Raw genomic sequence first — 14,120 nt, 5'->3', positions numbered from 1 at the left:
CTGTCTCAAGAAGATTAGGCTCAACTATGCACAGGTAGAAAGGTTCTATCAAATCATCTGGCTTTTTTAATGCCAGTTCATGGCCCAGTTAGAACTCCTACTTACACAGTTATGTGATAATATGGATTATAAAGAGAATATATAATTAGTTTAATGTATTAAATGTTGACTATATATAGTCAGTTAAATTATATAATTATGAGAAATAAAATCTATTAATAATCCAAATATTGTGAGTTAAGTAGTTTAAAGGAGATTCAGTTTGATACGACTATCAGTGCAGTTCTTCAAGAATTCTCTCAATTTCTTTGCTTCATACTATAGATTTTCTACTTTGTTAAAAAATTAATATGAATATGTATATTAAAAGCCTAGATGAAATAATTTTTTATCAATGTTGCATTTCTTAATGTGTTACCAAAACAGTTTTGCTTATGACCTTCAGATTCTCAATCATATTTTTCTAAGTAGCAAATCTGTTTCTCTTAGTGATACTTAAAGCTAATATACACTGTATCAGAAGAAATTATGTATTAATCAACGGAAAAGTACAACATTAATTCTATAGCAAAACTGACTTATAGAGACATAGTATCTAGAACAGAGTCATAGTAAACATTCAATAAATATTAATGGAAAAAAATCAATCAAGTTTTTCTTTTTCTATTCCAATATGTCTAATGTGCCCTTAATGTTTTTAGATTAACCTGTTTCATTAATGATTTGTGAAATTGTAATTAAAACTCTGGCATATACATCTTCAATGCACCAACTCAATTTACAGTTCATTAACTCTTTAAATAACTGAGCAACCTAAAGCTTATTCAGTAAAATGATTTATTTCGCATCATCGCTACATAAAAATTACAATTACTTACCTAAACATGGCTGTACAGATTTAAGATGAAGATGCCACATATGGAGAATAGAGTAATTATTGCTGTCCTTTTCAATTACAACTAGAAAGAACTTTTCTGAAAATGGTGGTGGGCGATATCCTGTTGTTCAAAGGAAAAGAATACTTAAGTTATTATTTTTCTATAGGGTTAAAACAGAAGACACTTTTTAAAACATCTCCTGATGTGCATAGAAACTGGGAGGGAGAGGAAAGAATACACATTTAGAAGCAGTTTTATATAATTTTGGTAGCCATCAAAGACTAATGGGGGTACATCAAAAATACACAAAAGCCAACATGAGGAGACACCTAGCAGTCAAAGATGGTACAATCTGAGCACCAGAGAATAATAATGAATACATTTTATTAAAACGCATTGACTATACAAAAAAAAAACCATGAGTTCATAAAAATACCAAAAGAGAAAGTGGCCGCATAAGCAAAAAAAGAAAGGAAGAACAAGAAGACATGGAAGGAGGAGAGAAAGGAAGAGAAAGACAGGGACGAGACAGAGGTAGAGACAGAGAGCAAGAGAGGGAGGGAGAGTACGAAAGCCAAGCCAGTCTCACTGGACGCCACTTGAGGTCACTGGGACACTAACTCCTTATTTTAAAAATAGGCAAGTAAAAGGAAAAATAAATAAATAAACACGTATGCCGCTTTTCCTATATGAAAACAGCATTGCTTTAAAAACTTAGAAGATATGGGGTAAGGGTAGCAACAGAAGTGCAGAAGAGATTTTTTTTTTTTTTTTTTTTAACACCTACAGGACCTGGTATTCCTAGGTGGTATCCCATCCAAGTATTAACCAGGCCCAACCCTGCTTAGCTTCCAAGATCAGAAGAGATCGGGCACGTTTAGGGTAGCATGGCTGTAAACCAGAAATTTTATGCATTTTAAATAAAAACCACAATGAGATACCATCTCACAACTGTTAGAATGGCTATAATCAACAGGACAAGTAATAACAAATGTTGGAGAGGATGTGGAGAAATAGGAACTCTCATACACTGCTGGTGGGACTGCAAATTGGTACAGTCACTATGGAAAACAGTATGGAGGTTCCTCAAAAAACTAAGACTTGATCTACCATATGATCCAGCAATCCCTCTACTGGGTGTTTACCCCAAAGACTTGAAAACTCATATTCGAAAAGATATTTGCACATCGATGTTCATAGCAGCATTATTCACAGTGGCCAGGACATAGAAGCAACCGAAGTGTCCAATGACAGATGACTGACTAAAGAAGCTGTGGTACACACATATAATGGAATATTACTCAGCCATAAGAAGAGATGAAATACTGCCATTTGAACATGGATGGACCTTGAAATAATCATACTAAGCGAAATAAGCCAGACAGAAAAAGTTGAAAATCGCATGATATCACTTATATGTGGAATATAAACCTAAAAGTAACAAATGAACAGGACAAACAAACAGAGACTCATGGACATGGACAATGGACTAGTGGTTACCAGACGAGGGAGAAAAATATTAAAAAAATAAAATGTTAAAAAGTAAAAAAAAATAATAAAAAGAATAAATGACATTAAAAAAAGAAACTTCTGTAGATTTAAATTTTGTCAGGAGTGTGACACTTGCAATACTTGTTAATATTTAGTCTATTAAAAATTTTACCATATCAATTTTTTTTTAAAAAGACATTATTTGGTGACATAATTTCCCCTGTTCTTCTTATATGTAAATTGTACTCTTCATATATGAAAATGAAGTCTACATAGAACAACAAAAACTTTCCTTAAAAATGAAAATCATAATAACAACTCATTTGCAATAATCAGAGCTAGGGCCCAAATTGTGGTCTCAAAATCTCATTCTTCATTAAAAGGAAAAGTGTGGAGGGATGATTCCATTCTTGCAAAGGATATCTAGAAGATGAGGCTAGGATATCTAGCTGTGCCTGCAAGAAAGGAAACTACTAAGACTAATGAGGTTGTATCAAAAGGACTCAGCAGACAAACCTGAAAGGATTCTCACTAGCCTAATACAGGACAATATGAGCATTAAAAAGAAATAAAGACTGCAAATTAATTGAAATATGCTAAGAATGCAAATATCTGAGTAATATGAGTATTTTCTATATGTATATTATTCTTCGATAAAAAATTATGAGTTCATAATAATACCCAAAAGAAAAAGCCAAACAATAAATCCATCAGTAACCATTGGAAGTAGCGTGAGTACAATCTTCTTCCTTTGTAACAGTCGATTAAAGGGAAAAAACTAAGCACTTACCCTGCCTTTCCTAAAAATAACTCCATATTCCAACGTAGCCAAATAAATCCATTTGATGAAAAGCTTTTCTTTACGAATGCTTTCTAGCTAATAATAAATAAGGACTGATAAAATTAGAAATCATAATTTTGTAGTTCTTAGTGAAATAATTGTTTGAAAAGCAACATTATCAATGGAAGAACCCATGATATGAACGACTGCTGGCAAACTTTACACTGGAACCACTATCTGAATCTTCTGACTCTGAGAATCACTAAAAATGAGACATCGTAACATGTTATTTCTGGCATGATACAGATGAAATAGATAGCATCACCCAGAAAGTTGAACCTGTATCTAATCAAGTGTATAGAGCTAACTTGAACTTTATAAGGAAAAGTTTATATGACATCACAAGTAATTACTTAGAGAAATTCATGTAAAATAACTCTCTAAAACAACTCAGTGGCACGATGACAGCATAAAGGGGGATCGCTTTAGGTTAAAAAAGACTCTTAATAAACAATGAAACACACCATGGACTTTGAAATATGGATCCAAACAAAATAAAAACAAATAACCCCAACATTTTTGAAACAATTGAAGTCAATATACAATTGCTATAAAATCAGAAAGAGTATCTGAGAAACTCATCAGAAAAACTAAAAGAAAATCAAGATAGGCTTTGGGAAAATCTTTTTTTTTTCCCAAAGAAATATCAGAAAATGTAAATAATATTTTAAAATCCAAGTCTTTCAATTAAAAATATTATAAAATACCAACTTTAAATAAACACAGTTTTTTAGTAGGTTAGTATGTATTTACTATTAGAAATAGAATGATAAACGGTAGCTAGGTTGACAAACTAGGTTTCATAAATAACATCTCTTGACAAAAGTATGTTGCCATTGAAACTTTCTTTCAAAATGTAATTTCAGCCACATGGCTTCTAAATCTACAAATAAGCAATTCTGATAGAACTGGTATATCTGCTAAAAATTATGAGAGTGATTTCTTTTGACATAAAGAGCTATACTCTGAAAAATTCTTGGAGGCCTTTTTTTAAGATTAAAGTAAGCAACCTCAAGACTATTTTTTTAAAAGTACCTTGTGATGGCTGAAAAAATACTTCTGTTTCCTTTTTCTCCAGATCTTCCTTATGCGGTTTATATCCTATAATGAAGTCTTCTTGAAACACATGGAGCAACTGTGTATTTGAGCCACACTAAAAATATGAAAAAAATTGAAGTTTTATTTTTGAAATTCTCTCTCACACACCACTGCCTCAAGAACACTAATGTAGAAGAAATACATCTAACAATTTTCTTTTCTAGTGACTGATTGAAGAGGAAAAAGCCAACAGAAAAAAAAATCATCAGAACTACCTGGGCAGAGAAAAATACTTTCAAAGATGCTACAGCCAATAGCAGAACTGAGGACCTCTAATATAAACAAATCAACAGGTTTGCATCTCAAAAAAAAAAAAAGCAAAACATAGTTAAGTAATCTGCGGTACCACTCTGAGCTCAAAAGTATCAGGTCTCATGTCTGGCTGGAGAAGGCTAAGCTAACTATGTTAAGTCACACTAGCACAGGACTCCTTTAGTTTTCCTAATTCCACTTCAAAAAAAGAAAAAACAGAAAGGACTTCAAAGTACTCTCAATAAATCTGTCTGGTAGGAATTATAAGGGATCCTACAACAGCCAGTGGGAATGACACATCTCTGAAGAAATGTATTTACATGTAAGTAAATAGAATTTCTAAAAGGATGAATGAAACATCACTGTCAGCTGCTATGCTACATGATCATATTTTTGGACCAGAGAAAAGTAAAGACAACCACAAACAAAGACACAGAATCACAAAAGTGACCAGAAATTCAAAGAAAGGCCAGGTCTAAACAAAACCTCATTATGGAAGTATGTCAAAAACAATTAGGTGGCTACCCACTGATTTCAAGGTAGAAATATTAAATCTTTTCACATTCACGGTATAAAAGATCGCCTCCCCCAGAAAAAAGACTAAGTAAAAGGGGAGGGTGCTGTCCTCATGGATACAGAAATTGTACAGTACACTGGGCACAAACCTAGAATGAGTTTTAAACTTTGTCATTTATATAAAGCCTAAGTCATTCATCAGTGCTTACAGTTTATCAGCTCTTGTGGTAAAGACAGCCACTACTAGGAAGGAAAAAATTGTAAACAAGTATGAAGTAAAAAGCAGAATGCTAGTGAATATCATCAATTCATTTAATATCCTATGATAAAGAGTAAAGAGGCGCTAAAGTAGGGGATGATTTTAACACTAAGTTCGTTAAAAATTAAGACATCTAAGAAAATGAAGCCAATCCACTCTTCTCCCATATCCCTATGGAGTAGAAAAAGAAAATCATACGTTGAAAAAAGCATGATTTGGGCAATCACAGTTCTACTGCCGAGAACTGATGAGGTAATTTCATCAAAAAGATTTCCCCAAAAGAATGTGCAAGGCACCATAAAAAGGTGATATAATTCTGTATTTGTTTCTAAATATGGTCAGCTCTTTCATTTCCTTCTTTGAAAATATTGATAATTTCCTCACCAAAGTAATCTCTTTTTATATTTGGAATGAATATGTGAGTTCTATCTCTTAGTCCCTAAACATAATCCTGAAGAAACAAAAATCCTAAGAGCTAGAATGAATTTACAAACTTCCTGTAGGGAGAAGGGTTCGCCTTTCCCAAGTAGTAGCTGGGGAAGAACACTGGCTACACAAAAGACCTGTAATTAGAAAGTAAATGTATACTTTGACCCTGTTTTCATCAGCATGTTAACTGACCTCAGAAATATCTAATACACAGCCTAACAAAGCAAATGCTCTAAAGATGAAGTCACTCTCTATTAGGCTAAAATAAGTAATAATATAAAAATAAACAGCAAACCACGCATCTATACAATTGTAATATATTTTCCCTCATAGCTTCCCTAACTGAATTAACTAATCTTTAAAAAGAAAATAAGGCTATAGATACAATTTGATTGGAGAAAAATAATTCCTACATTATTAGATCTTCACTACAAGAATCAAGAGAAGTTGGCTGTATTTCATATCAAACAAGAGAATTATTTTGAGAATGAAACATATCATATGCATATAAAGCACTCTAGGATAAAGTATATTATCACCAATTCACAAGCATGTTTTTACTTGGTTGGTTATTGCATCAAGTTCAATAATGCAGCCAGGTCGAGCAGTAGACTGTTGGCTCACAATATTAAACACTTCTCCAATAAGTTTCTGTAAATAAAAAACACAAAATGTGAATGATCAACAATTTATGAATCTACTGTCAATATGATACAGCATCTCAGACATTAAAGACCCCTCTAATTCACTGACAATAGCAATTCAAACATTCTAAGAAATATTTCAACTTTCCACACTCATTCTCATTTTTAAAATTAACTAAGCAGTTAGAAAAACCTAGTTTTTTTAACATGTCTTCATTTTGCAACCTTAAAGCTCCAAGACAGACATTTTGATAGTATTATTGAAGAGTTTGCTTTCATTAATGCCAGAAAAGTAAAATTATAGTAAATTCTGTTTTTCGGTATAAAATATTTAAACTTAAAATAATGTTGTCAGTTTTAATATACTTACTTTCAATTTGCATTGCTTTTCAACTATTTCAACATTCTGGGGGAAAATTAACCATTAAAAAAATAGAGAAACATGATTATAGTATAAACATTCTCCCTTTTGCCTCAAGCTCCTATACGCATCATCATGGCCTGTTCAATTCTGTCTTTATTTGAAATGTTGGCATTTTGCTCATCATGGCATTTTGTTCATCATGGAATTTTTGCATTAATTTTGACTGTTTAATATATGGCTGTCCTCCATGCTACAATATGTCTTAAATTAATGATCAGTAAGATGCCATTTCCTCCACAGCTAGGTCTGCAAACCAAAGGGTGGATGTAGGAGTAACCCCTCTCCCTAATATATCTAATAACCCACCCACAGAATTCTGTATTCCTGTCCCCACAATCTTGGACTCGATATGTCTGGAGAGTGCTGTGTTCAAAAGACAAATATTTCCATCTGGGAAAACAGTCAGAGTTCCATTATACTGAAGCTAAGACTGGCCCTTGCAACACAAATGTATTATCTTTCAGCTCTGTAGCTCAGAAGTCTGGCATGGTTCTCACTGGACTAAAACCAAAGTGTCAGCAGGGCTGCACTCCTTTCTGGAGGCTCTTGGGAAGTCTGTTTCCTTGCCTTTTTCAGCTTCTAGAGGCTATCTATACTCTTTGGCTTATGGCCCCCTATCTCCATCTTCAAAGCCAGTAACATCATCCCTCTGACCATTCTTCTTTTGTCATATCTCCCTCAAACCACAGCCAGGAATGGTTCTCTGTTTTCAAGGACTCCTGATTAGACAGGGTCCACCCAGATAATCCAGGATAATCTCCATATTTCAAGGTCCTTAATTTATTCACATCTACAAAGTCTCTTTTGCCATGTGAGGTAACATATTCACAGGTTCTAGGGATAAGCATGTGGACATCTTTGGTAGCAGGGGCGGGGCTTATTCTGCCTACCACAGGGTGATAACAGCTTCATCCTGTTGCTAGACTCTGAGAGCTTTACTATTATTCCTTGTGGGTTAACCATGTGCTCACGTCTGCAAGACGTTCTTTCACTAAACTCTCCTCAGTTAAACTTTTATGAGTGTGTCATCTGTTTCCCAGTTAGGCCATAACTGACACAGTGACTAATAAATTCCTGGCTGTGTCCATGCATCTACCAACTATACTTTACCTCCCAGTCCAAAAATTTCAGTGCCCCCTAAATCTACCTCTTGATCTACAGAATAAAATTCAAATCTTTTCAGATGTTTCTCATGGACTGTTTAAAAAGCTAGCCTCTTCTCAGCATCTACTAAAAATTTCATTTGAGGAAGAGGACAGCATGTGACAACTTATTGCTACATTTTCAACTCACAATCAGTAGAGGAAGTAACTAGGAGAACTGCTGCTCTAACAAGAAAACAAAAAAGATGAGCAGAAAAATGGGAACTTGACAGAAAGTAATTGTCTTAAGAATTTAAGATCAACAAATAGGGCAAGGCTCTGTAGCCTACATTTTAGGAGAAAAATCTCAGAATTTCTTATAGAATGAGGTTCCAAAAGTCAAAATGGCTCAAGGCAATAAGGAGGTTCAAGAAACTTTAGAGGTTCCTGACTGCAACTGCAAATATAACTGATGAGGAAAAAAAGTTTGTTAGTATAGTGCGTTGAAGAGTTTCCCCCCAAAATTCATGTCTACCAAGAATCTCTGAATGTAACTTAGAAACAGGGTGTCTGCAGATATAATTAGTTTTAAGATAAGATCATATTGAATTAGGTATATGCCAAAACCAGTGAATGGTGTCCTTCTAAGAAGGAGGAGAAGAGAAGACACACAGAGTCAGAGAGAAGTCTATGTGAAGACAGAGGTAGAAACTAGAGTGTTACAGCTTTAAGTCTAGGATCACCAAGGACACAGTGAGCTGAATGGAAACAAAAATGCTACTTATAAGTGCCAAAGCAGTGCTGAGAAGCCAATTTACAGCACTAAATGCATACGTCAGAAAATAAGGAAAGTTTCAAATCAATATTCCAAGTTCCTAGCTCATGAAACCTAGAAAAAAAGAAAAAGAAGAAGAAGAAAAATAAAACTAACAGAAAGAAGGAAACAATAAAGGGCAGAGATTAATGCAAAACAAAACAAAAACAGCTCAATGAAACAAAGAGCTGGTTCCTTAAAAAACATCAATAAAGTTAACAAACTTCTAGCAACTGAATAGAGAAAAATAGGAAAGACACTAATACTGGTATTAGGAATAAAATAGTAGGTATCACTACAGACGTCAAAATGATAATAAGGTAACACTATAGATGATTCTACATGCATAAATTTGATAACTTAGATAAGAGACCAATTATTCAAAAAACATGAACTGCCACAATTATTCAAAAAACATGAACTGCTATCTGAAATCAAATAAATTTAACTGGGCCCCATGAAAAGCCCAATTAAAGAAAGTGAATCATGTTAAAACTCCCAAAAAGAAATCTCTAAACCAGACAGTTTCACTAGAGAATTACACTATTTAAAGAATTAATACTAATTACATGTAATTTCTTCCAGAAAACAGAAATGAATACTTCTCAATTCATTTTATAAAGTAGTATATACCCTGATGCCAAAACCAGAGAAGGATACTGTACAAAAAATCTATAGACCAATATCCCTCATGATTATAGACACAAAAATCCTTAATAAAACAACAGCAAATAGAATTCACCAATATATAGAAAGAATTATACACCATGACCATGTAGGGTTTATTCCAGAAATGCAGGGCTAGTGCAATATTTGAAAATCAACTGATGTAATTCACCATATGAACCAAAACTAAAGAAAAATATTACATGTAATGCCAATTGATACAGAAAGAGTATTTGACAAAATTCAATGCTTAATCCAAAAAAAAAAAAAAACAAACTGAAAAAATAGAAATAGAGTTGAAGTTCCTCAACTTGATAGAGTCTCTAACAAAAACCCTATGGCTAACATTATACTTTATGGTGAAAGACTGAATGCTTTCCCTCTAAAATTAGGAAAAAGGAAAACACGTCTAACCTCACCTCTCTTATTTAACATAATGCTGGAAGTTTCAGTCAATGCAATAAGGTAAGAAATAAAAATAACAGGCACAAAGATTGGAAAGGAAGAAATAAAACTATTCCATTTACACATGATTGTCTATGTAGAAAATCCCAAGAAATCGACAAGAAAAAACAACTAATATGTGAGTTCAGCAAGGTTGCAGGACACAAGATAAATGTACAAAAATCCATTGTATTTCTATATTCTGGCAATGAACACATGTACACTGATTAAAAATATAATACTGTTTAAAATTGCTAAAGAAATTTAGCACTGATTAAAAATATAATACCGTTTAAAATTGCTAAAGAAATTTTAAACGGTATTATATTTTTAATCAGTGTACATGTGTCTAACTGTTCTAAATGAATTTCTATTTTCTGGAAAAATAATGCTCAGGTTAGGGAAATTCTGCAAATGCAATTAGGAACAACAGAGGATGTTTTCTGAGAATTCATGGGGGAATGCCATAGCCAAAAGACTAAAAACAGGCAAATGTTTCAATTTTGTAAAATGAAAAGAAAAGCTTGATGTCTGTTTAGTACATTTTAGTTATCAGGAAACATCAGGGTACACACATTCTACCTATTGTATATTAAAACAATCATAGCATAGAAATTTGACTCCCTTTTTTGACTGCAGAAGATCTGACAGACAGGGTATATTTTATTTCAGCAAAGAACATAACAAGCTGCCTCATAGAAATCCTTAGGACAAGCTGGAGAAATATGCCACACAATAAAAATGAAGTAAGATTTCAAATGTACACTACTAGGCTATTTCTTTGCTCCTGTTCTGTTTAACATTTTAATAACTGACTCAGATGAAGCTATAGATACAGTACTTATCAAATAGGCTGGTCCTATGCATCATAAAACAATAACAATGAACGAATCAGAATTCAAAATACACTAAAAAGTTTCACTGTTGAGACTAGCAAGGTGAAATGTAATAGGGAAAATGGGCCTACATTTGGGCCCCAAACGCAAATACACAAATACAGAATGGCTTACTGGCAAAACACACACACACACACACACACACACAAAATAAACTTTGGGATATTTAAAGAATCAATTACATACAAAGAATGTGGTGTGACTGTCAAAGCATAACAGTATCTAATGAGAGGCCATATACTACTATAATCTAGTGATCTTACAATGTCTAGAAATATTAGACCTATTCTAAATGGAATTAGGACTAACAAATAGAATTTAAAGAATACAAATTTAATTCTAGTATACTAGTAAGGGTAATTCAAAGACAGAATGAGCTGCCTTTAGAGTTGAGTTTCTCTCCTTGTAGGCCAGATGACAAATTGGCAGGAATGTGGTAGAGGGGAATAAAGCATCAGATGGCTGGTTAGACTAGGTGACCTTTAAAGTATCTTCCAACTTTAATTTTAAGATTCTAGAATTTCTCTATGCCAAACCTTTGGCTCCAGTCCAACTGGTTGTCTCACTGTTTATGGAATAAGTCATATTTTTACATGTTGTACTTTCCTATATCTATACTTCTTTCAGGCTACTCTCACTCAGGCAAAGGCTATGTCTTTTAAATCTTATCCACTCATCACAAATGAACCCAAATACTGTCCTTAATAAAGACTTCTATTCCTACCCTAAATTGATATCTCTATCCTCTGAATTATGAAATACTTTAGTGCCATCTGTCTGATAATTAATTACATACCACCCTCAGATACCTCTTCTTCTGTCTTAAACTATTATTTAACCTGCTATTAATAATTTCTCTCCTCAACTTAATTAAAGTTCTTTAAAGGCAGACAGTGAAACTTATTCTAAATCTACATCACCAACACATCTAAGGGCATGAAGTGGACACTTTGGTTTTCAATACTGGAAGGATTTTTATTAAAACAGTTGTTTAATAAAGAACCATGTTTTTATAAGTAAATAGAAAATTCACTAATCAAATCTATATATTAACTAATATATATGATTTCCAGTTCAGATACAGAACAACCAGAATGAGATCCTGCCACCCACTGGGAACATATTATAACCATAGCATTTTTTTTAAAGAGTAAATCAAGCGCAGAAAAGTTCAAATTTTCTAACCTAAATATAGACCTTGGTAAAGCTGCCTTAAAACCTTTTTTGAGCAAAGAAAGATTAACAGAACCAAACTAGAAAGTATAAAATGTCAAGAAGAAATTGTGTTATTTTAGAAAAAGAAAAACGTATTTGTTTAAATATAAAATCTATTGAAGTGTGATATGTAGACTGTAATTTTGATTCATGTATCTCATTAACACAAATCTAAAAAAATAAATGTCATATGGAGCCCAGAACATATGCTCACTCCCTTAACACCAACTAACAAATAAGGATCCTAAACAAAGTAAAAGAGCATTCCTTATCAGCTTCGCTAAATTAATAAAGATTAGTAAATATTTACCGAAGATTCTGGATCCGATAATTCATCCAATAATTTTCTTGCATCTACCACAGCTTGATAGAGTCTCAGATTTTTGCCATCAGAAGCAACAAAGCAAGCACTTGCAGAATTGCAATATGTCCCTGAGAAAATAAACACTTTGCATTATCATGCAGTTTATTTTTATTATTGGCTGAAATACAATAGTCACTTTTCTTCTTAGACATAACCATGGTCAAGAATCATAACTAAACAGATATAATTAATGGATACAAAATTATTAGCAAAAAATTCAAGAGAAAATAGATTATGAGAGCAAAGAGATTAAAAACAAACTTCTACAAATTCTGAACATATGTCTGTTGCCTACGTTCTAAACACTTTTTAAAGTCTTCCTAATAATGACAAATATAAACCATTTTGTGGATAATAAATAATAGTTTAAAGTTTTTATTAAGTTCACCATTAAAATGAACACTTACCAAGACAATAGCTGGGAATTAGAGTTGGAAGCCAGGCTACATTAGAGAAGGCTGAAGTATGTAAAGAGTTAATTCGAGCCAATTCTGATACTCCTCCGGTGTATGACAAAGGTCCTATTGGGTCTACACGCCATAGAATAAGTTCACTATAGATTGCATTTGGGTCATGAAATGTACGTGTGGCTGCATTTCTAAGAGGTTGTTTCAAGGAACCTTTTATATGTTTTACAGGATCCATTAATCTACTTAATTTATTGTCTGGGTCCCACTGATGATCTGATTCAGGAGTCAACAAAGCATTATGATGAGATGATGTCAATAACAGTGGTAAAACTGAATGACATGCCAGGTCGTTGAGGTGAAATCGATGACCACAATATCTAAATTTGTGAGATACAGTTAGAACAGTAGTAAAGGCAGACTTATCTGCAAAAGTAACTGCCCACTGATTTAAGGAACCATCTATGTGTTTAGAGACCATCATTACTGTGGGAGCTAGAATGTTCATATTTGTACTATGTGATCTATAGCGTGACTGTGATCTGTGAGGACTGCCTACAGCCGTCATATCTTCTTGTAACAGAGTGGGGTGAGAATCTTTCGTAGCATTTATACAGGCATACATCATGATATTTTTACTAAGAGAGCTTGCATCGCCAGAAGGAAATGCAACAGGAATCCGAGAAGAAAAAGAAACCTGAAAAACACAATATATGATTCAGGGTAAGTAGTCTGCCACCTCTGAAAAAGTCTTCCAAAAATACTTCCATTTTCAAAATGCCATTTCTCAGCTTCCTAGCAAAAAGTATCATTTTCAAACTTTTATGATCTAATCCCTTCCCTATATTAATGTAATATATTGCTATTCGTAGCCTAAGAGAAGACTAAAGAAAAAAATATTTCAAATACTTTGCCTGTATGTATAAATGACCACAACCACAAATCTAAAGTTCAAAAAGAAAACAGATAAAGGTAGCTGGATTTAGTTAATAATCCAGGGGGCTCATCCTGAATCACATGTTTAGGTTAGTTTCTTAGGTTTCTTCAAAATATTGTGAAAAATATCAACACATCTATATTAGAATATTCAGTATACATTTCAAAGCCAAATTCATTTTACTCTAATTAACCCAGATTTGTAAAAGTTGTGGTTATTAATCCTCTTTGGTTGCAAGAATAAGTATTTTCTTCTCAGTTGCTCATCAAAAATAAAATTCTGAACACCTGCTAAATCCACATAGCATCTGTTTCCTTTTTTATATATGTATATAAAAATTGTAATAATTGCTGTATCAATAAAATATACCTGGACTTGTCTAAATATTCCAGGATTATATTCATCCAAATACTTTATGTGCCACACTAGAAAGGTACCATCTACAGGGTGAATAGTAAAAAGC

The 14,120-nt window shown here is 33.2% G+C and overlaps 1 protein-coding gene and 1 pseudogene across 1 annotated transcript in view; both read right to left on the bottom strand.

The window, feature by feature from the left end:
* Nucleotides 1–14,120, bottom strand: part of DMXL2 (Dmx like 2) — a 109,179-nt gene that overhangs the window by 42,681 nt on the left and 52,378 nt on the right. The window contains 6 exon segments of the mRNA XM_025038842.1: nucleotides 879–998; nucleotides 4,246–4,363; nucleotides 6,326–6,415; nucleotides 12,260–12,381; nucleotides 12,721–13,417; nucleotides 14,027–14,120. The exon segment at nucleotides 14,027–14,120 is cut by the window's right edge and continues 39 nt beyond it. Of these exon segments, the coding sequence (XP_024894610.1) occupies nucleotides 879–998; nucleotides 4,246–4,363; nucleotides 6,326–6,415; nucleotides 12,260–12,381; nucleotides 12,721–13,417; nucleotides 14,027–14,120 (1,241 nt within the window).
* On the bottom strand, nucleotides 1,659–1,777 carry LOC112469766 (annotated as a pseudogene).

The sequence above is a fragment of the Pteropus alecto genome, unplaced genomic scaffold (assembly GCF_000325575.1).
Source record: "Pteropus alecto unplaced genomic scaffold, ASM32557v1 scaffold86, whole genome shotgun sequence".
Taxonomy (NCBI): domain Eukaryota; kingdom Metazoa; phylum Chordata; class Mammalia; order Chiroptera; family Pteropodidae; genus Pteropus; species Pteropus alecto.
The sequence above is the reverse complement of the archived record's forward strand: the minus strand, read 5'-3'. Positions and strand labels throughout refer to the sequence as shown.